At 47.3% G+C, this 23,453-nt stretch overlaps 2 protein-coding genes across 3 annotated transcripts in view; one reads left to right on the top strand and one right to left on the bottom strand.

Annotated features, from left to right (window-relative positions):
• Positions 1–10,031: 10,031 nt before the first annotated feature.
• METTL9 (methyltransferase 9, His-X-His N1(pi)-histidine) overlaps positions 10,032–23,453 on the bottom strand; it is a 37,840-nt gene continuing 24,418 nt past the window's right edge. The window contains exon 5 of one of the 2 annotated variants that reach the window (XM_087815830.1): positions 10,032–10,720. In XM_087815830.1, coding sequence (XP_087671956.1) covers positions 10,515–10,720 — 206 coding nt within the window. In that variant the 3' untranslated portion in view covers positions 10,032–10,514. The remainder of the gene's footprint in view (positions 10,721–23,453) is intronic. The other variant, XM_087815831.1, reaches the window with a different exon arrangement.
• IGSF6 (immunoglobulin superfamily member 6) lies at positions 12,375–20,363 on the top strand. Its single transcript, XM_087815832.1, has 6 exons — positions 12,375–12,429; positions 15,481–15,837; positions 17,832–17,932; positions 18,568–18,615; positions 18,897–18,977; positions 20,094–20,363. Exons 1-6 carry the CDS (start codon positions 12,375–12,377, stop codon positions 20,148–20,150), a joined length of 699 nt encoding a protein of 232 aa, XP_087671958.1. The 3' UTR covers positions 20,151–20,363.

The following is a 23,453-nucleotide window of genomic DNA, read 5'->3' as shown; positions in this document are numbered from 1 at the left end:
TCACGAGGCAGCTGGACCGACGTGGCCGCATCTGCTTGACGGTCAGGCTCCCGGGCAGGACGGTCGTGACGCGGCCCCGTTGGAGTCCGCGCCCGTCGGAGGCTGTGCCAGGGGGACCCTGACGCGGGGTTCCAGGGACGGGCGGGACCGCGGCGCGGTGAGCCCGCGGGGCGGGGCCTTCGGGCCGCCTTCTCGCGTACGCGCTGGGAGCCTTCGCGCTGGAAAGGCGTCCTGTTGTGTATCCCGCCGGAGCACACCCTCCCCATTGACTTTCAGAGACAGACGCGCCCCAACCAGGGCTGGGATCCGCCTGCAGCGAGGCTGTGCCCTTGGCTGGAATCGCACCACCGCGGGGCCCTAACCACTGAGCCACCGGCCAGGGCTAAAACGATTTTTTTTTTTTTTTAAATAATAAGAACTATAAAGATGTCCAGACCCCTTGGTCAGTAAATGTGACCGAATTATGTGAAACAGAAAAAAAAAGAACTCCTGAGAAGTAAAAGCGGCTTGTGCACCAAACTATTTGCAGCAGCAGCGCTACACCGCATATAAACCAAAACAGTGGGGGGGGGGGTAGAAAGAGACCCAAACTGAGGGTCCGCCGTAAGGACATGGGTGCAGACGCCTATTACAATGGGCATTAGCAACGACCACGCAACAGGACCACCTGGATGATTTTATATCCAAAAAGCCAAACGTTCAGTAATACATGTGAATGCACGTTCATAAAAAACTGAAAGGAAATACATTGAAATACTAGGTTTGCACGGTGGGATTAGGCATAACTGTGTCCCCCTTTTCTAATGAAAACGTAATTGCAAACCTGGCGGTTTCCTTGCAATCCTTCACCTTTAATGAAACATCTCAATACCTGATACATTTTAAGTAATGACTGAATTACTAATGCTGACACTTTATCTGTGACAAAATTCAACATTCTCCTCAGAAATGGCCGACTGTACCGTTCTGTTGCTCATCTGGTGGTTACTGATGTTATTTATAAATAGTTACAATACTTACCAGCATCCTCAAAAACGCCCATTATCCCCAGGCTCTCGGTTTGATCCTTTTAACAAGAAGCTTACTCTCAAGCCCTAAATGATGGAAAATGTCTTCCATCCTTTGTCAATTTTTGATTTAGAAAATAGGTGTCTATGAATTTCACATGGTTTATCTTAGAAGGATTAAAGTATCTTTTCATTTCTAAATTTTATTGTTAAAAGTTTGCAAATTGGAATGTGTGGGAACATCCGTGCCTAGAAGAAGAGTGGACGGGCATGTGCCAACTGTTAACAGTGGTGCTATCACGGTTATGGGACATAGGTAAGGCTTATTAGTATTTTACTCTTTTCACCTGTATTTTCTACTTTTTCAATAACAAACATGTACTTATAATGCAGTACCCAGGAGGGCGTTATGATCAGCCACAGCCACCTTATAGATAATAAATAATAAAAACAAGGTGACAGGATCCAGTGCAGGAGACCTGTTCTGTCCTGCCGAGTATAAAAGGACCGCGAGCCCGGCCGGCGTGGCTCAGCGGTTGAACATTGACCTAGGACCCAGGAGATCGGGGTTCGATTCCCGGTCAGGGCACATGCCCGGGCTGCGGGCTCAATCCCCAGTGGGGGGCATGGGGGAGGCAGCCGATCAATGGCTCTCTCATCACTGATGTTTCTCTCTCTCTCTACCTGTGCTCGAGCACCTGGATGCTGCCGTTTGAGAAGCGCTAAGCCCTGGCCGGTGTGGCTCAGTGGGTTGAGCGTCACCCCCGTGCGCTGAAAGGTCTCCAGTTAGGTTCCCCATCAGGACACAGGCCCAGGTTGCAGGCTAGATCCCCAACCCGAGCCAATCCATGTTTCTCTCTCATCAGTGTTTCTCTCCCTCTCTCCCTCTCCCTTCCTCTCTCTCTAAAATCAATAAAAACATTTTAAAAGAGAAAAGAAAGGGCTGAGGGGTCAAAGGGCTTTAAAACCAATATTCTGTATTGACTCCTGAAAATGATATAAGAAAACAGCATTTGGGCTTTTTCTCTGTTTTTAACTATGTTCCAGAACTTAAATGCAGGTGTATAAGACATTCCAACTTTACATGGTCATTTATTTGGGGGGGTGGGGGGAATGTTTACTTTTCCTTTTACATGTATTAAAAGTAATTGTAAAATGGCTTGTATTTAATCCACATGAATACAGCATACTGACTCTAAACTCCAGAGGGAGATATTAAGTTCTAGTTCTGTAATAATATTCTCCTAATTCTCCAAAAGTATAAAATTTTATAGCTAAAAAAAAATGTATTTGGTGTGAGTGAACACTGACTCCCGTTCGGTGATCACCAGTATAGAAAGCGAGCTGAATTACTAGTGAATGAAACCCAGTGCCATAAAGTTGTTCTGTAAAAACAAATATTAGGGAAACGCAGGTCAAAACCACAATGAAAAAATAAAACCACAATGAGATACCACCTCACGCCCGTTGGGGTGGCTACTAGAGAGAAAAACAGAAACTAGCAAGCGTTGGGGAGGGCGTGGAGAGACGGGACCCCCGTGCACTGCTGCTGGGATGTAAAATGGTGCGGCCGCCGTGAAACACAGTGTGGAGGGTCCTCCAAAAACTAAACATGAAATCACGAGGCGATCCAGCAGTTCCCCTCCTGGGTAAACACCCAGAGGAGCAACGACCCACACTCGCGGGGCCCTGTTCCCGGCGGCAGAGCTCGCAGGAGCTGACAGGTGGGAGCAGCCCGGGGTCCACCGGCCGGTGAGCGGATCAGCCAGATGCGGTTTCTGTCCGCAACGGAATATTTTTAAGCCATAAAGAGGAAAGAAGACTCCCAGTCAAGGCGACAGGCGGCATAGGGAAACGCAGGGCTCGCACCCTCCCGCAACCACATCAACATTACAACTAAAGTACAGAACCACCATCGCTCAGAACCACCTGAAACCGAGCCGGATGGAAGCTCTGACCGCTAGACAGTGAAAGAGCCGCGTTTGTTTCCCCTGCCCGAGATGTATCGGAAAAAAATATTACTACGAGAAATGTCCAAGATCTGACTGTCTATGTTTTCTGCAGGGTTTTTACAGTTTCAAGTCTAACATTCACGTCTGTAATCCATTTGGGGTTTATACTTGTGTTTGGTGTAAGAAGATGGTCTAGTTTCATCCTTTGGCACGTATCTGTCCGATTTTCCCAACACCATTTATTGAATAGACTGTCTTTACCCCCTTCTATGTTTCTGCCCCCTTTGTCAAATATTCATTGACTATGGCCCTGGCCGGTTTGGCTCAGTGGTTAGAGTGTCAGCTTGTGGACTGAAGGGTCTTGGGTTCGATTCTGGTCAAGGGCGCATGCCTCGGTTGCAGGCTCTGATCCCAGGCCTGCCTTGTTTGGGAGGCAACCAATCGACGTGCCTCTCTCACATCATGCCTCTCTCTCCCTCTCTCTTGTCGGTATACAGGTGTTCATAATATTTCTTACCATCCCTTGTATTTCTGTGGTGTCAGTTGTTACTTTTCCTCTTTATTTCTGATTTTATTTCTTTGTGTCCTCTCTCTCTGTTTCTTGATGAGTCTGGTTAAATGGGCAAAGGGCCTGAATAGACACTTCTCCAAAGAGGACATACAGATGGCCAATAGGCAAATGAGAAGATGCTCGTCACTAATCATCAGAGAGACACAAATTAAAACCACAATGAGATATCATCTCACACCTGCCAGAAAGGCTGCCATCAATAAATCAGCAAACAAGTGCTGGCGAGGGTGTGGAGGAAAGGGAACCCTTGAGCACTATTGGTGGGAAAACAGACTGGAGCAGTATGGACTTTCCTCAAAAAATTAAAAATGGAACTGCCTTATGACCCAGTGATTCCACTCTGGGAATTTAACTGAAGAATCCTGAGACACTATTTTGAAAGAATATGTGCACCCTTATGTTCATAGCAGCATTATTTACAATAGCCAAGATTTGGAAGCAGTCCAAGTCTCCATCAATAGATAAGTGCATTAAAAAGCTACAGTACCTTTGCACAATGGAATACTACTCAGCCATAAAAAAAGCAGGAAATCTTACCCTTCGTGACAGCGTGGATGGACCTGGAGAGCATTACGGTAGGTGAAATAAAGCAGTTAGAGAAAGACAAGTACCACATGATCTCAGTCATATATGAAATCTAATGAACAAAATGAACTAACAAGCAAAATAGACAGGCTCAGGTAGAGAGCAGGCTGACAGCTGTTGAGAGGAGGGGTTGGGGGAGTGGAGAGATTGAGCAAAAAAGAAGAAAAAAGAGAAAAAAACTCATGAACATGGACAACAGTGTGGTTTTTGCCATGGAGGAGGGGAGGTGGAGGAGGGTATAGTGAGGATAAATGGTGATGGAAGGAAGCTTGACTTGGGGTGGTGAACACACAGTACGCTGTACAGATGATGTGATGTATAATTTTGTTAACCAGTGTCACCCCCAATAAAAGAAAAAATACTCCCGCAAGGCAAGGATTTTCCATTTAACTGAATTTATAATGAGCAGAGTGTTTATATAAAGCAAGTACTTAATAAATACCAGTAAGTTTTGCTGTTTCTTTTAATATAAAAAAAAAAAGGGGGGGGGGTAGCCCTGCTGGTAGTTCATTTGGTTAGAGCATGGTCCTGATACACCAAGGTTGCAGGTTCGATACCTAGTCAGAGCACATACAAGAAGCAACCAATGAATGCATGGATAAGTGGAACAACAAATATCTGTGTGTGTGTGTGTGTGTGTGTGTGTGTGTGTGTGTGTGTGTGTGTGTGTGTGTTTCTTTCAAATCAATAAATTTTTTTTAAAAAGAGAGGCAAGTTACATTTTTTTAAAAAATAAATCACATGGAGATTGGTAGGAGGGATGGAGACGTGGAACATGCTGGTCCCACACCCACGAGTGGCAGAGCTCAAAACACTGGTCCTAAGGATTTTCAGTGAACTTAGGGAAGAACAGATGAACTTAATGAGAATTACAATAGCATAAAGAAGGACATGGGAACCATAAAAAGGAACCAGTCAGAAATGAAGGGCATGCCAACTAAAATGAAGAATAATTTACAGAGAATCAACAGTAAAGTAGATGAAGCTGAAAATTAAATCAGGGATTTGAAATATAAGGAAGCAAAAAACACCCAATCAGATCATTACAGCAAAAAGAAAATCCAAAAAAAATTAGGATAGTGTAAGGAGCCTCTGGGACTTCAAGTGTACCAACATTCCCATCATGGGGATGCCAGAAGGAGAGGAGAAACAGCAAGAAACTGAAAACCTATTTTAAAAAATAATGATGGAAAACTTCCCTAACCTGGTGAAGGAAATAGACATACAAGTCCAGGAAGCACAGAGAGTCCCAAACAAGATGAACCCAAAGAGGCCCACACAAGACACACCATAATTAAAATGCAAAAAGTTAAGCCCCGGCCAGTGTGACTCAGTTGGTTGGAGTGTCATCTTGCACACCAAAAGGTGACACGTTTGATTACAGTCAGGGCACATACCCAGGTTGTGGGTTCGATCCTCAGTCAGGGCATGTGCAGGAGGCACCCAATCAATGTTTCTCTCTCACATCAATGTTTCTCCCTCTCTCCCTTCCTCCCTCTAAATAATAAAAATTTTTAAAAAATAAAATGCAAAAGATTAAAGATAAAGAGAGACTCTTAAAAGCTGCAAGAGAAAAGCAATTAGTGACCTACAAGGGAGCTCCCATAAGACTGTCAGCTAATTTCTCAACAGAAACTTTGCAAGCCAGAAGGGAGTGGCAAGAAATATTCAAAGTGATGAAAAGCAAGGACCTACAACCAAGACTACTCTACCCAGCAAAGCTATCATTTATAATAGGACAAATAAAGAGCTTCCCAGACAAGGAAAAGCTAAAGGAGTTTATCACCACTGAACCAATATTACATGAAATGTTAAAGGGTCTTCTTTAAAAAGAAAAAAAAACATGAACAATAAAATGGTAATAAATACATACCTATCAATAAATGAATCTGAAAAACAAAATAAATTAAGAAACAGAACAGAAACAGACTCATAGATACAGAGAACATTTTAACATTTGCCAGATGGTATGGGGTTTGGGGGGATGGGTGAAAAAGGTGAAGGGATTAAGAAGTACAAGTTGATTGTTACAAAGTAGTAAGGGGGGTGTAAAGTACAGCATAGGGAATATAGTCAGTAATGTTCTAATAACTATGTATGGTGTCAGATGGGTGCAAGATTTATAGAGATGATTACTTAGTAAGTTATATGTTGTCTAATCATTACGTGTACATATGAAACTAATATAATATTGAATGTCAACTGTAACTGAAAAATAAATGATTTTTTTAAAATATAACTTTATTGATTTTAGAGATAGGAAAGGAGAGGGAGAGAGAGCTAGAAACATCAATGATGAGAGAGTCATTGATCGGCTGCCTCTGCACGCCCCCGACTGAGGATCGAGCCCACAACCCAGGCATGTGCCCTGACCGGGAATTGAACCCTGATCGCCTGGATCCTAGGTCGAGGCTCAACTGCTGAGCCACACCCGGCCGGGCAATAAATGATTTTTTAAAAAGGAAAGAAATCTGACACAGGCAACGACATGAATCAACCTTGAGGACATTATACTGTATGAAATAAGCCATACACAAAAGGACAAATATTGTGTGATTCCACTTATATAAGGAACCTCGAGTAGAATGCTGAGGAAAGAAGGAATGGGAGTTAGTGTTTAGTTTGGAGTTTCGGGTCTTTGATGAAAGAGTTCTAAAGATGAATGGTGGTGATGGCTGCACACTGTGAATGTACTAAATACCATTGAACTGTAAATCTAGAAATGGTCAAGATGGTAATTTTATGTGTATTTTATTGCAATAAAAAATTGGAAGAAAAACAAATAATGGTACTGTGTTGGTAAACTAATAATTTTAAAAGTAAGCAGCCCAGGCTGGCGTGGCTCAGTTGGTTGAGCGTTGTCCCATGCACCGAGCGGTCGAGGTTCAGTTCCGGTCAGGGCAGGTGCCCAGGGCCGTGCAGGAGGTAGCCAATCGATGTTACCCTTTCACATAGATGTTTCTCTCTCCCTTCCTCTCTCTCTAAAATCAACAATAAAAAACATATATTTTTTAAATGTAAGCAACTAAATGGGATGTGATATCCTGAATTGCCTCCTAGAGCAGTTTATTAACGAAAAAATGAGCCAATAGCCTGTAGCGTACTTAACACTAATGTACCAACGTTAACTTCTTAGTTTTGACATATATACCACAACTACATAGGATGTTAACATTAGGGAATCTAGGTAAAGGGTGTACAGGAACTGTCTGTGCTGTCTTTGCAAGATTTCTCTAAACCTAGTATTATTCCAAAAGAAAAGTTTATTATTTTTTTATTAAATTTATTGGGATGACATTGGTTAATAATGGTCATACAGGTTTTAGATGTGGGTTTCTACATTACGGGATCTATATATTGCACTGTGTGACCACCACCCAAAGCCAAATCTTCTCCCTAAAAGTCTGTTTTAAAATGAGTTTTTAAAAAGCAAGCAACTGAAAGTTAGAATTCCTACATAGAAAACAAAGACAACACAAATATATTAGAATTGACCGAGCAAACGGCAAAATATGAATGCCTGTACAGATAGCTGCAGATGTGGAATTTTATTTTTATTGTACTGTTCACTGTTGCCTGGCTATTATCTCATAATTCACTAATTGCAAAAAGGCAGGCTGCTGAGTTTTCTATGCAGTACGAGTTCCTTCACAATCTGGGTGTGTGTTTTTCACTTAGATCACAAACAAATGTTCCTTATTGTGGATACAGAGTAAACTTCTTTCTGCCAATTCATGATTTTGTCTTGGATAAGTTCGTTGTCCGTTTGTGAGCATCCTCTCTGGCGTTAGCAATGATCCTGGGCAAGTACAGCTCAGGCCGGGCAGCCCTGACTCACGGCGCTGTCCTCCAGCGGGGCCGTGGGTGCACCGAACGTAAGTTTGTTCGGGAGCATGTAGGCACCTGCACAGCCATAGTGGGTCGCTTTAGCCACTTGAAGCCCACGTTCAATGTACCATAGTTGTTAGAGGAAAAAAGACCATGAAACTTCATCAGTCACCAAGGGGTGGGAAGCAACTGGTGGAAACATCTTGCTTCATTCCGAATCTGTTTGAATACTGTGCTCAGGACGAAGTGAGAACAAAGCTCTACTCAGACGACATGAAACAATGAAGTTTTCTTTCCCAGCCCAGCTTCTTTTCTGTTAGGCCAATTGTGTAAAAACTGGTATGACTTACAGAAGCCTAGAAGATACACTGTAGCTTTTAACTACCCTGCACCAGGGAGACATGACTACGGGCATTGTCTCTTCTCTCCCTCCCTTCTCTGGAATCAGGGGTCTGAGCACCGGGAGAGGGGGGTGAACAGCTGCAGGTGCGAGGGGCTAGGACGCCCGGGAGCAGCTTGCATTCCTCTCCCCACGACCTAAGGTCACATAGTTAGCCTGCTCTGACCACAAACAGAGCTCTTAATTTCTCTAGCGCAACCTGAACTTGATACGAAGCACTTACACGAGGACTGTGCAGACAAGAGGCAGCTTTATTGTACTTTGGGGGGAAACGGCTCCATTTAGGGAAGCAAAAAGCCAGCCGAGTGAGCGACACCGCCCTCTGGTGGAGCGGTGGCGCACCGCAGGCTCCGGAGGCCAGCCCTGAACCGGAGCGGGCCTGCTGGTGTCGACCTTCACCACAGAACATCACTTCTGATAAGCTGGTCTTCAGACAACCTGATTTTAAGAACCAGGTTTTATCTTTGAAATGCATAAATGTATGTGCTTTCCCTGCTTTTCTGAGTAAAGAATGAGGGTTTTTTTGAACAGACCATCAAATTAAGTCTCGATTTCAAAGTTATGAAACACTTCGGGGCAACCTGCCTCCTTGAGCACCGTTGCCCTTGTCCGGGGCCTGGGCAGCAGCCCCTGGTGTGACGGACAGAAAGGTCATGAAGCAGCAGAACCCAACCGCACAGGCACCGCGCTGTTCACTCCCTTCCTCCTCCCAGTTGGGCAATCTAGGGTGCCGAGTTTGCATTTCACTTATTTGAATTCCTGGAAAACAGCACTGAACGCACCAACAACTTCACATAAGTCACATAACCCAACTCTCATTATGACTTTGTGGTAACAGTGGAAGTCCCAGTGTGGGGTGGGAGCACCATTCTTAACGAGTGATGAAGGGATTCTTCTCAAGGCTCTAAGCCTCCTTTACACCCAGGTGCTGCAGTAAATGTGCTGATGTGATGCCTCCTATGAGCACATAAATGGGAATATTTCATGAAACACCTGGCTGAAAAAGAAATAAAGTGGTAAGGATAACATATTTGTAACGGCAACCTCAAGTGGGCGCCTCTGCGACTACGGAGATTTCAGATCCCGGGCTAAGTGCTCTGCTCTGGGAAACCCAGTGGCACTGGTCAGCTAACAAGCTCCTGTGCCGCAACATTTCTGGGCATACGGCTGGAGGCACTCACGGGTTCTGGGGTGCACAGGTCTGACACAGTCTTCATCAACCCATATTCTTGGCAAATAATAAATTCAGTTAAGGATTTCAGGAAGAACCAAGTCCTGGGAAAGAGGTATACAGGTGTGGAGTAAGAAGCTGAATTAAAACATCTCTAGGTTGCATTTTTTGGTAGACACAATTGAACGTTTCAGCTCTGAGAACCTGAGTGTCCGGAGAATCAGAGTTCTGAGTGCGGGGCGTCAGCTACCAGGCAGAGCCGCGCCATCACCCCCAGCAGCCGGACGGGGCGGGCCGGCCCTGAGCACTGCACCCGAGAGGTCGCTCTGCTGAGGGTTGGGCCCGGCGGCCCCAGGGTTCAGTCCGCATCCCGGCCCTTCCCGGCCCTCAGGTCGAAGGCTGCCTTCTCCAGGCCACGTCAACTGCACCTTTCACGTAACGCCACCACCTGGGCGTCCCTGAGGAAGCGGGAAAAGGTGCTGGGGAGCCGTACATGAACTCAAACCTGATACCAAAGTCATCTCCAAAAAAGTTTATTAGCATGATTAAAAACAGTGTCTTGAGTAAGGACAGAAAGAAGGTCTAGACATGAAAGAGGGCGGCTACACCTTATCACCAGCATGGGCAACTGAGCGGAGGCCTTTACTGCCAGTCTTCATTTTATTAAAAACCATCCGCATTTATCGGTGCCATGGGAAGTCATGGCTATTGCTTGGACTGGGAAGGAGTCCCCACTGCAATTAAGTATAAAAAATATCTTCCATAATTGGAGTGAGACCTGCATTGAGTAAGAGCTGATAAAATCCTCAAAGAGTTGGGTTCTTGGCTTTTAAAAAAACATTCCTTTTACACACTACGAAGAAATAATTAGTATTTTGGCTTTTTAAATTCCTACATGATATTTAGCACGACAGTCCCGAGCTCCTCCCTCGCGTGATGGAGACCACAGATGCTGCTCGGAGGGACACTGGCGCAGGCTCTGCAGACTGCGGCCCACGGGCTACACGGGTTTGAGGACGAAGACAGCGTCGTCCAGGACGTAGTAGTCATTGTACATGTCCCCTTCACACAGGTACGGCAGTCTGGTGAACGCTTCGATAACAAAACCCGCTTTCCTGAAAACTTCAGGCAGACTGTTCACCTGTTCTTCCCAGTTCTGTCCCTTGATTTCCAAAACTTCCGATGGTTTCTCCCACTTGCCACCTACTAAAACAAATGCAAACATTAAGTTAAATTCTTGAACAAACATGTTGTTTAAAAAGGGAGGGAGGGAAGAGTGCATGCCAAGCACTGGGTGCTCTGACCACTCACTCCCGGCTTCCTGAGGGAGGCGCCAGAGACAAGGAGCGGACTCCGAGGGCTGAGGAAGGAGCCAAGCTCACAGGCTAATGCATCAGGGCAGACAGGTAACCAGAGCAGACAGGCAACGGCAGGTTTAGCTGGTCCCAAAGCTCACTCAATACTGGAATATTGGAGCAGGGAGCAAAGCATGGTATTTGAAAGGGGGGCTGGGATAAACACAAGAAAAAACCACTGATGTAGTAAACTCACACAACATGTTAATTAGAGAGGTTTATGAAAATAAAACTAGGTTAATACAGGATTTTAATTTATAAAAGTAGATAATCAGTGTGCTTTTCAAGGGAAGTCGAGCCACTCCCTAACTTTTCAGAACTTCATAAAAGTAAAGCTCCAGGATCACAGGGCAGAACTAGAACGGAGGAGTCGCCTGCACTCCCTGCAACAGTGACTGAAGCCTGTCAGTCACCCCCACAGGTAGGTGTGTGTGCGAGAGAGAGAGACAAGGTCTTCAAGTTCACACACACCAAGCACTGACTATAGAGAGAGACACACACAGAATGTAAATTTGGGGTATTTTAGATACTACAGTGATGTAAAATAAATACACATATATTAAAAGTGTTACTAAATTCAGATTGGGAATAACTTCCTCTAAATGAGAAAGTGTCAAGTTGTCACTCTTCAGTGGCCCAGCCCTGAGCCGTGCGAGGTCCTGGCAGCAGGCAAAGCCTGGGGAGCAGCTTGGCGCCAGCACGTGGCCCAAGCTCCGGCACTGGCTGAGCCCTGGCATGAAGAGCTGGCGACCCAGGAGCGGGGACCCGGCTCTGTCTCGGAGGGCAGAGCAGTGGAGCGAGCAGAGGCTGGGCGGCACTGGGCGGCACTGGTGAGAGCTGGGTCCACGCTACGGTGGTGTGGGCCTCCGATCAGTCTGATGGAGTGCTTTGGGCATTTTTCTTGGCTGCAGCCCCTACACGACTCTCCAGTCCTCCCAGTGACTCTGTGACCCCCATCCTTTCCATAAGACCCCTTTGGATTAGCTCAGACAAGCCCATTCCTGCTGCCTCCAGAGAGCCTCTGAGGGGGAGCGGGGCTGGGGGGACGGGCTCCCGGAGGCTCCGCACACCTGCTTCAGGGCGTGCTGAGAAGGGGTCGCCAAAGGGCACCGCTACTCAAGGGCACGCAGCTGATGCTCCCATCAGGCCGTGGGCGTCCACGGTTCACTAACCCAGCTCCTGAAGGCGGCTCCTGCTTCGGCCTCCGGGCTGCTCAGGGGCTTAGAGGGGGGCTGTCAGGCAGCACTGGGCCCGGGATACGCACAACGCCCAGTCTCCCCCGAGCCCCAACGCGGGAGCATCGAGAAATGGGCTCCAGGCTAAAATCTCAACTTCACACGGCAAAACCGCATTAGACAATATGTACACAACTTCAAAAAGTTCCTGATTATGGTTCCTTAATAAGAGTTCCTCTCTTCACTTCTTCCTTTCTAAAAAGAGGAAAAAAAAAAAAAAAAAAAAGGCAACTCTCTTCAAATGCTCGCTCCACAGCCACTCAGGCAGAGATGGAGGCTGTGGCCGTGCCCGGGGCCATCCTCGGCCTGATCCTGTGCTGCGTCGGTAAGCTGCTGCTTTCTCCTCTCCTTTTCTGAAATCAATCGCTGGTGTTTGCTTAACGCATTTATATTTTAAGCCTCTACGAATTAACTTTTAAATGTGTGTATGGAAACTGTCTAATGTGGAAAGTCTCCTTTTCCCAGGGAAATGGGTGGCGAAGGGGCGGCTGAGTTTCGCACTAACAGGAAGAGTCCCCTCTGCTGCTGGGCTGCTTCATGGAGACGGCACCTCACCAAGGGCTGAAACGCTCTAAAGCCCCGCATGCTCGTCAGATGAGTTCCCAAACTCACTCTGCTCCTACTCGAATATTTTCAAAGAACAATGTTTCTGAAAAGCTGAATTTCCGTAAATTAGGGAGTAATTGTCCAGGCGGCCATGGCTCCTTCCCAGAGATTAACTGCCCATAATACATCTATTCTAAATTCTGCCTACATCTGCTTTTCACCCAGGAAAGAGAAAGTGCTTCCCACCCCACAGTTCTAATAATCTCATCATAGTTCTGACAAATCTAATGATCTCAGTTTTGCCCACAAAGTTTGGGTCACTGGGCGGAGAAGGCAGCAAAAGCTCTTAAAATTAACTTTTTCCATCCGTTAAAAAATGCATTAAAATGTTAACAGTGGTTATTCTGGGTGGAAGAACCGCGGCAGTGAAGCAGCCGGTGGGCAGGAGCCGGTGGGGCCGCAGCTGCCGATGCAGGAGCTCGTGGGGCCCTCCTGCTGCCGGGTCCCCATGTTTGAAATTGTCCACAAGAGGCTTTTCTTCGGTGTCAAAAATTAGTGTTTGGCTTATTTTTTAGTTTAGTTTTTAAAAATAGTAAAGTAACCAACCTTTCCTTATTTCCTCCACCAAGGAAATAAACTTTCAACCTTTCAGGGGGCACCATGCTTTAAAAAAACCCTAGCAGAGCATGAGAGTCCTCACAGAGGAGCTTTCACAGGAGCAGGCTGTGCTGGGGCACATTACCCCAACTTCTCTTTTTGTGGGGATGTTGCTTAACCGGTGTGGGCGGGGGGGGGGGGGGCAAAGGTTTCCTCACAAGTCTATGCTCACAGAGGAAACTCCAACTGGTTTGCTCTGCTCAGACTCACTTCACAGAACTAGGCAGACCATAAAACTCCACTTGCAAACATTTCTTTTACCCCAGGCATTAGTTCTCCAAGGAAAGTGTTAAAAGCCAGCTTCTCTTGCCCTGGCTGGTGCTGCTTGGTGGTTAGAGAGTCAGCCCGCACAAAGAAGGGTCTCGGGGTCGATTCCCGGCCAAGGGCACGCACCTGGGTTGCAGGTTCATTCCTGGCCCCGGCAGGGGCGCATGGGGGAGGCAGCCAATCCAGGTCTCTCTCTCGCATCGCTGTTTCTCCCTCACTCTCCCACTCTCCCGCTCTCCCTCCCTTCCACTCTCTAAAAATCAATGGCAAAAATACCCTCAGGTAAGGATTAACAACAACAACAAAAAGCCAGCTTCTCTTTTAAGAACTCCATCAGACACAGGACTTGGAACTGAGACACTTGGTTAATTAGCTGTTACATTCTGACAGGCCCAATTCCAATTCAGGTTTCCTGGATACGAGGATCACTCGCCGTCAAGTGTGTCTCTGGGCTTCCAGGTGACAGTCTGGGTGGGAGGCGTGCGGGGCATTTATGAGACTGAGCAGTGAGCCCAGTGCCCCCAACAGGTCTCCAGGGACCTGACCGCTCACAGTTTACATTTACAGGGCCATTAAAGAGCTCCCAGCCCACGTCAAATTGTACAAATACTAAAATTACAACATGGTGAGAACGGCCCTGCCTCACAACAGGACCTGCAGGAAAGTGTGAGGGGGAAAAGCCCGTCCAGAACTTAAGCATGAGACCAGCTAGCTGACTTCTCTTCCATGCAATTTACAGACACAGGCGGGAAGACCATTTGGAAACACAGGCAGGCAGAAGTCAGGCTAAAAACTGCCCCAAAAATTCTACTGCGTCTCAAAACCAGTACTACTGCAGGGAGCGCCTCCCTTGCCCCAAAGGGTTTAGGGCAGCACTTCCATTTATAAACACCTGAGTGGCTTCCAGCTTCACACCCGGGAAGAAGGCCAAGGTCGAGCCCTCCTGGGGCCCGGGGAAGCAGACCCACAGTGGACACGAGCGTCCAGTCCCGCCCTGCTGGCACCCTGCTGTGATGCCCACAGCCACCCTGCCACGGGCGACGCAGGAAGAGCGGGGCGGCAGAAACACCATCTTCTCCTAAACGCTCCTTACGGGCCAGGCGAGTCAAGGCTCCTTGCCCGTCGGCAGTCTCGCTTCAACGCCCCTCCGGCCCCGAGGTGCGGAATGCTACCCACGCCCACTCTGCCGGTGAGGGGCTGGGCCGCAGACACAGACCACAGGGCAGGCAGAGCCAGGGTCCCTACTCGGGTCTGTGCCTTTGTCACAATATCGCTCATCAGAGCTGCGGCACCGAGCCAAGTGCAACCAGAGCTGTTGAGCCTGAGCCCGGAACGGCTGTCAACTGTGTCTCTGGTCAGTAGCCGGGCCAGGGCGGCACCTCCACTGGCGCATATCTGCCTTTCATAACATTTCCACAGGGACAACTGAGCTCACAAAGGGACAACTGTGAGCGGCCATGAATTCCCAGCAACCCCAACCCCACAAGGCAAACACCCCAAATGCCTCCTGCTCAGGTGTCCCCGTCCCGGCAGTACATCTGCGGGCAGGACCTCGATCCCAGGACACACTGGACACGGCAGTCCCGCGAGGCCAGGGGTACTGGTGGGAAGCGGGCTCCGCGGGAGGTCCCAGGGGAGCCTGTCGGTCAGCCCGCCGAGTGTGAACGCGGGGACCCCGACCTTCACCCAGGGTTGGCTCCATCGGAGCTTTCTGGGACTAATCCCCAGTAACCAGTCCCTGTGAGCCAGCAGGCCAGGGGCAAGAAACATGGGGGTCAGGAGAAGCGAGGACACTGGAGTTGTATTCTTAGTCTTGTCTGTGCGGGGAGCAAGGTAAGGAAAAGCGAGCTGGGGATCCCGGCCCTGAAACGCCAGCGAGACAGCACAGGCTCTCTTCCTCCCGCAGGCGCCGCGGGCAAGTGCACCATCTCCGTCTCCCAGCCGCCGCTCCTCGAGGTGGACCCCACTCAGGGGGTGGTGACGGTGCCGTGCTCCTTCTCCACAGTGGGGTGCTCCTCCCAGCAGCCCAGCAGCCTGTGGCTCCGCTACGGGGCTCACCAGGCGGAGGTCCTCTGCATGAACGGGTGCACAAGCAAGGCCGACAAATTTACAGAGAAGACCCTGGCCCAAAACCAGGTCTCCCTCACCGTCAACCAGCTGACGCCCAATGACAGCGCCATCTACGTCTGTGGGATAGTCTCGCCCAATTCACCGGAACCGGGGGCCAAGCAGACGGGCGCCGGGACCGTGCTGGTGGTGAGAGGTCAGTGCCCCGCCCTGTAAATGCCTGGCCCGCCTGACCGAGCCCATGACCGAGCTCTGCTGACTTCACTCCCCAGCCAGGGAAGGGCGTGACCCGAGCTCGGCCAACGCGCAGTTTGGTTAGAAAACCACTATGACCCCTCTCCAGCCTCCACAAAGCCATGTTCTCTCCCCACATCCGGACGTCACTAGTGAGTGTACCTTTCAGTGTGACAGCCACGTGGTGTCACCAGCAGCCTTCTCAGGCCCTGGCCTCCTATCGCACCATCTAGAACAAGGCGCTGGTCAGTAAGGCAGACCCAGAAAAGATATGCATTATGCAGAATAAATACACATTTGGGGAGAAACCACAGGGGGGTCCCTGACCCTACCATTCTGTGTGGAGAAAGGGACCAGCGTGACTCCGGCTTCCTGGGATTTGTTAAAACCCATGACAATTTCCTCACTCAAGTGAGGATATTAAACCTACCCAAGTCCTATATATTAAGAAATTATCTTTTTATTGATTTCAGAGAGAGGAAAGGAGAGGGAGAGAGTTGAAACATCACTGATGAGAGAGAGGCATTGATCGGGTGCCTCCTGCGTGCCCCCAACTGGGGAGGGAGCCCGTAACCCGGGCATGTGCCCTGAGCGGGAATCGAACCCTGATCTCCTAGATCCTGGCCGACGCTCAACTGCTGAGCCACGCCAGTCTGGTTGGACTCTTTTTTAATCTCGTCCCTTAAAAATGACTCGAGTATGAGGGCTGAGATCATGAAAAGGTGAACTCAGGTGACCCGCCCTGCACGAGCCGGCACAGAACTGCGCTCACCTCTGTATAATCCCTGCTTTTAACCACTAGGGTGTTTTCATGGGCTTTGGATAGTCCAGTGCCACTTGACCTTATTTGATTCTCCCCTGCGAGATAAATTATAAATGAATTAATATACATAAAGCACTTTTAATGGTACCTGGTCCTCAATAAATGTTAGCTACAGACTTGAGGACAAACACACAAGTCTGGAGATTCCCACAGCCCACTGCACTGGTCTCTGTAAAAATGTCAGCCACAGAAAAAAATGCACACTTATGCAAAGAGAAATGCTCGCTTAGGGGGAGAAATGAAAGTATTGCTAACAAAGATGGAAATTTCCTACCTTTTCTGTAGAAGTCCTAATTTAGCACTTGAAATATTTTTTAAAAGGTTTACCAATATGGTTAATTTGTTAGTTTCGGAACAAAAGTATACACTGAATAAACTGAGTTCATAGGATAAGCACTACGGGATATGCAGTTGAAAAGTATGGGTCATTCAGATGACTACAAATCAAACTGTATTCTGCATTTCAAATAATCAAGTACTCTGAAGACTTGTTAACCCACTCCTACCTAGAGCACAGCACACTTCCTGCAAGGAGGGAGAATTCAAAATGTGGAAATAAATTTAATAACCCACTTCTAAGACTTTATCAGCAAGAAGAAGGGGCATGGAACAGCACCTGTCTTCAAGTGTGTAGTGAGCACTAACACGGCAATGCTCGGTCTCCTCAGGCCCTTTTACAGATGGAGACAGTCAGCATGCGTCCTGAACCGCTCGACAGCATTAGCAAGCACAGGGGACCCTCGTCACTCCATGCACAGACGCTCAGTGACACGTACACCATTCCCACACGAGCAATCTTAAATGCCCTGGGACAAACTGTCTTGAAATGTTTAGCTAACTTTAAGTCATGCTTTATATAAAAGTGATTCTTATCAGCATGACAATTAATTTTTAAAATTTTAGTTTTAAAAACATTTTCACTATAATACATTTAAAAAACTGATGAACTGGCTTTAATTACATCATATACTTGAGTGTCTTTAAAATTGAGAGACCATAAGTAAGTTTTCATGAGTTGCCAAGTGGAGTAGGTTCACGCTTCACCTCGAAAGCGCAGCTTCGGTTGACCCCGAAGCATGTCCTTACAGCAGTGAGCGTCACAGTGACGGCCGTCTCTTGCTCTAATTCACAAGGAACCAAAGGCACGACGCTGCAGAGCCTCCTGATAGCACTGCTGTCCCTGCTCTCCGTCTACGTCGCCGGGGTGCTCGTGACCCTCCTCGTCTTGTCCAGGGTAGGTCAAGTTCCCTTGCACTGGGTGCCCTACAGCCCTGCACATTTCTCCCGGGAAGGACGCCCACCTCTCCACCGAGAGCCTCAGAAACAGCTCACCTAATTAACGTCTTCCTGAGCGGCTGCGGGAAACGCCTGCAGGATGTCGCAGGAGAAAGCAGACATTTTCTCACAGAAATCATCACTGACAAAAATACGCAATGTTTTCTCTTTAAAACCCAGTAATATTGGAATAAGGACCCTTCTTTATAACCATACTATATGCTATATTTCTGCTGGGGGGGGCGGGTTAAAAATGAGCTAAGAGGGGTTAACAAAGAGATTCGAATCTGCCCTAACATATTTTTAAAAGGCCTAAAGTTTTTGAGAAAGAGAATCTATCTCCTGGCTGCTCACATGCTACTAAAAAGGGGTCTGTGTGTGTTGTATTAGGATTACTATCAGTCCAACAATCAACACCAGTCTGCGTCATTTTATTAATATAATAAAAGCACCTCAGAAATGGCGTAAAAAGCATTAACTCCTACTGTATAGCATTAAATATTAGGTTAGTTCAATCTTATGGTAGGAGATGTCTGCTGCAATTGTTTTGAGTACATAAAATGTCCTTTAAGACTTTTCTTTTCTTTTTGACAGTCAAAATTTAACACTCCAAGAAACAAAGAAACAGGAGATTCACAAAAGGTACAAACCAATGCTTGTAAATATCTTTTACACTGAGGCTGGTTGTAATGACTTCAAATCCGAGACAACTTAAGAAACACAGAGCGTCACGTAACTTTCAACCACAGCCACTGGTTCCTATTGAGAAGCTCAATGATGATCTCTAATGATAAACTGGGATTTAATGTACTCAAAATACCAGCGTTACCGGTGGGTGTGGGTGGCGGTGGGGGAACCTGGTGACATGCAACCCACTGCTCCGGTCCTAAGACTAAGGCACCTCTTCTCATTTGTATTTACAGAAAAAGAGTGCCAGGCGTATTTTTCAGGAAATTGCTCAAGAGCTTTATAGTAAGAGATACGTGGGAACAAGCCAATCATCTGCAAGTGTAAGTATGAAAAGAGGTTGTGCAGATATAAAGCACATTTGACCAAAGAACTAAGCTGCCGACGAGGCTGCGGTAACAATCACGGTTTCCTGTAGAAGAGTCCACAAGAGGGCACCCACATACAGTAAATTCTTATACAGAGTAACCCGCTTAGATAAATACATCACGGGACGTCTGACACAACAGAGACACCAGGCTGGCACCTCAGTCACTGGGCTCTCGGGGGCACAGGAGAGACAGGCTGGGCTTTCACCAGACGGGTGCTTGGGGTTAAAGGCTCCTTTGCACAGTGTGTGTAGCAGACGCCACACAGATGCTGCCAACACTGGGTCAAGCTCCGTAGCAAACATTACTTGTTGCTAATAAGGCAGAAACAGATTCAAAGAGAAAAGAAGCAGCTAGTGGAAATACGCTGGGTGTTTTCGGTCTCGGGGCTGGAGCGGTAGGAAGAATGCTTAGGCAATACCTGCAACAGCATCTCTTTAAAGTCCTATGTAAACAGATTTTCCAACAAGACGCTATTTCAGAGCCAGGTGAGCAGGTGCTTGGTCTCCATGACACACGATCAGATGTTCAGATTTGAATTAAAATGATACAAAATAATGAACTTATGTACAACTAAGGATATTTTCCTCTTAAACAGCAGCTAACGGGCAAATATAACAGGTTTCTGAAAGAGGTGTGGTTTTTTTAAATCAATTTTTAAAAAGAATTTTCACCCAGGAGAGAATCCGTCTAAGTAGTCACTTCACCCTTCGCGGTGTGTACAGATGCAGAGGAGCGGTCCGCCCACCTGAGAGGCCGCTCCGGGTGGTATAAATGCCCATGCACTCGTTTCTCAGCGAGGCTGGGCATCTTTCCAGCAGAGGCAGAAGCGGCCTGAAGCCAGGCCTGGGAATAAGAACTATAACATGTTTAAGAAGGGTTCTGAAAAAGGCGTCTGAACAGGAAAATTAACTTTCATTCCCACATCTCTGCTAAACACCTGACCTTTAGGATTCCTGGAGGGGCTCAGGGTGGGGATGCAGGACAGCACAGTAGTTAAATGCTGCGCTCAGCCTGGCATCATCCGCCGCGTGACCTTAAATACGCTTGTTTTTACTAACGCAGGAGAAAGACAACACTTATGAAAACAGGACGGGACTTCACACCCACGACAGTCCCTAACAATGGCTTAATTTTCAGTAAGTCACTGAAAACCCAGAAGCTGTGGTTAATGGACACATACCCATCAGGGCTTACAAACATAATCAAGGATGCGTGGAAAAAACAACTGGCCACAAGTAAGGACGCCGGAGTACAAGAAAAATACAACTAACAGTAACTACCAAATAGTCAAACACAATGAAACTGCAAATACTTTCCTAACCACTAGAGAATTCTACACATTCTAACATTTTCAAAAAAGTCCGTTTTTATAGCATCATCCTATATTGCTTCACTCAACATGTAAGGAGTGTGATGACTATTTCCCTGGAGATCTGAAGTCATATCACATGCCTGTCTTGAGTGGAGGAATTGTCTTTATGGGCTGTGCCAGTGGGAGGCCAGTGAGATTAAGCTGGGAAGGAGGGAGGCAGGGAGGCAGGGAGGCAGGGAGGAAAGTGTCGAAATCTGAGCTAGAGAAAAATCATCTCACAAAGCACCTTGGAGCAAAATTCATCTCCTTCAGTACAGCCCTGGGCAAAAACACAGCGCACATCCTCGGCCAGGCACGCAAAACGACTCACACCACACTACCAACACCGAGTGAGGCTGGAACACGGAGTAAGGACGCGGTGGCTGAAATACAGAGAATCCAAAGCAGAAGGCTGGAGGGAGACCGCACAGCCGACTGGATGTCCGCGCTGTGCCTCTGCACCTGTCCCCACCTCAGGAGGGGAGTATCAGGTCCGGGCTGGCACCGGAGGTGTTTATGGGATCGTCACCACCTTACCAAGAAAACAGAGTATGGATTGTTCTTTGAAAGCTACTTCAGTGCAAACAATGTATTTAAAGTGCCGGCAAGTGTACGCTGGCCATTAAATGCAAGTTACAGCCTATTGTTTTCACTTCATTAAAGTGTTTCTTTTAAAATGGTAGTAAATGAAGTGTATTCTTACTTTTAAAACCCAGATAGAATGTTTAAATATTTTAAGATCCCTTTGAAAACATTTTGCATGGATGACTGAAATCTGTACTCCTCAACCATTCTAGTCACTTGTGCCAAGAGAAATGGAAGGGGGGGCATGTAAAGGCATTTCATTTGTGTGTGTACGTATGTTGTGTACGTATTAAGTATGGTGTATGTGTCAGCTGTATATGTGTGTATATATATATGTGCATCTTAGCACCAAAATAGAAATTAAACAACGGGCATAGAAGTAATATACAGTTGACCCTTAAGCAATGCAGGGCTTAGGGCACCAACTCCCTCTTCCCCCCAAGCAGTCGAAAATACACTGACACCTTTCTGTTGTTGTCAATCTTTACATAAGGGTATTTTTTCCATTGTTTTTTAGAGAGAGTGGAAGGGAGGTGGGGAAGGGGGGGAGAGAGAGATTGATTGGTTGCCTCCTGCACACGAACCTGCAACCCAGGTACATGCCCTTTACTGGGAATCGAACCCGAGGCCCTTCGGTCCACAGGCCAGCACTCTAACCACTTACAACTTTTGTTTCCCCGAAACTTAACTACTGTTGACCCGAAGCCTTACCGATAACATAGTCAATCAACACACATTTTGAATGTTGTATGTATCACATACTATATTCTTACAATAAGCAAGCTGGAGGAAAGGAAATGTCATTAAGAGTGCCTGATGTATGTACGATGCGCACTTTCATTCACCCATTGGGCCAACAGTATTTACTGGGAGCGCCACCCTCGGGTCCTGCCCAACTGCCCCCAGGCCCGCCTGTCCAGGCTCTGACGCTTCCTCCCACCCGCCCCTCTGCCCACAACACGGCTCAGACGTCGTCTACCACGTGAAACCCGCAGCGCTTGGTAGATTTCTCCTCAGACTATCCGCCAGTCTGTCCATGTCTATCTTCCCTACTATTCTATGAGCATTTTAAGGTTAGATGCGTATTTTTCATTTCCACTGCCTAGCAGTGCCTGGCACATCATAGGCTCTCAAATGCCAGTATATGAATGCAACTGAACACCGTTTCTATAGAAAAATGTTTTTCAGAACTTCACCCGAGACAGGAAGCACCCTCACTCACAGCCCTCAGCCGCACACCCGTCCCGTAAGGACTAATCCCTAGCAGGACTAATATTCCTACTACCCCAGCATCCAGAATAGTCACTGGAAAGCACTGGGCTACAGCTTTCTGTTTAGATTAAGTTTCTCATACAATGAAAACAGTAATACTGAAAGAACTAAAGAGGGAAACAGAGCCACAGTTCTAGTGTCTACATACCCTACAAGGCACCTAAGTCCCGTACCAAACGAAGGCCCCGGGTCCGCAGAACGAGCCAGCCCTTCCCTCTGCCCAGTGAGGCGAGAGCTCGACCCTCTGGCCAATCCACACACAGTGCGGCCTCGGTGGAGTCGGGTCACAGAACCGACGGGGAGCGCAAGCTCTGAGCCCAAGTTAAAAAGCGGAATAAAGGCAGAAAATACAGTCGTTATTGTTAAAGGAGTTTTACAGGCAGGTCGAAAGGACACTGACAAGTATTTCAAACTGAAGAACTGTGAACAAGTATGACCAAAAAGCCACCAATAAAAATGAGGTGGCAGGATGGGATGAAACAAACCCCATGTGTCAGGTGCCAGGGCTGAAGCGGACACTGCCGGGCTCTGCCTACATGGCCGGGTGCTTCATCTTCACAACAGGCCTCCAGGCAGGTAGCAGCCTATTTCGCAGATGAAACACTAAGCCTGGCGAGAGCCGGGTGCAGGGCTGACATGTTTCTAACACAGGCTGGCCCTCAACACCCAGGCTCTTGCCAGGACACAGCGCTGCCTCTTCTACTTGGAATGAAGGGAGCTTTTAAACCAGATGTGTCTAATTTAACCACAACAGTTAGCCTGGAAGGAAGTGAGAAAGTTGCCAAAGGCTACCTTCCAAAGAGCACAGGCCTCCCCCTGGGGTGAGACTTGCTGCTGTCCCCGGAGAAAACTACCAAACTTCCAAAGAGTAGATTCCCATGTGCCAAAACTGCTCCAAGCACAAAAAACTTCCAAATTAGTTCTTACAAAGCCAGCAGAACACCGATACCAAAACATGACACAGGTAACAGCCTCCAAACAAACGACCAGATACAGGCCAACTAGCATTCACCAACATTGACGCTAATATTTTTACTTAGAATTTTCGAGAGACATTCCAGTGATGCGTTACGAGACCATTCTGTCTACATCCAGAACTGTAAGGGTGGGTGTATATTAGAAATATGTCGTTAGTTTAATAAGTCAAAGGAGCAAAAGCAGGATAACCACACCTCCAAGGACGCTGAAAACACCAGGGAAATATCCAAAAGTGA

The sequence above is a fragment of the Miniopterus natalensis genome, chromosome 3 (genome assembly GCF_054644295.1).
Source record: "Miniopterus natalensis isolate mMinNat1 chromosome 3, mMinNat1.hap1, whole genome shotgun sequence".
Taxonomy (NCBI): Eukaryota; Metazoa; Chordata; class Mammalia; order Chiroptera; family Miniopteridae; genus Miniopterus; species Miniopterus natalensis.
This window is presented reverse-complemented; position numbering and strand designations above follow the sequence as displayed.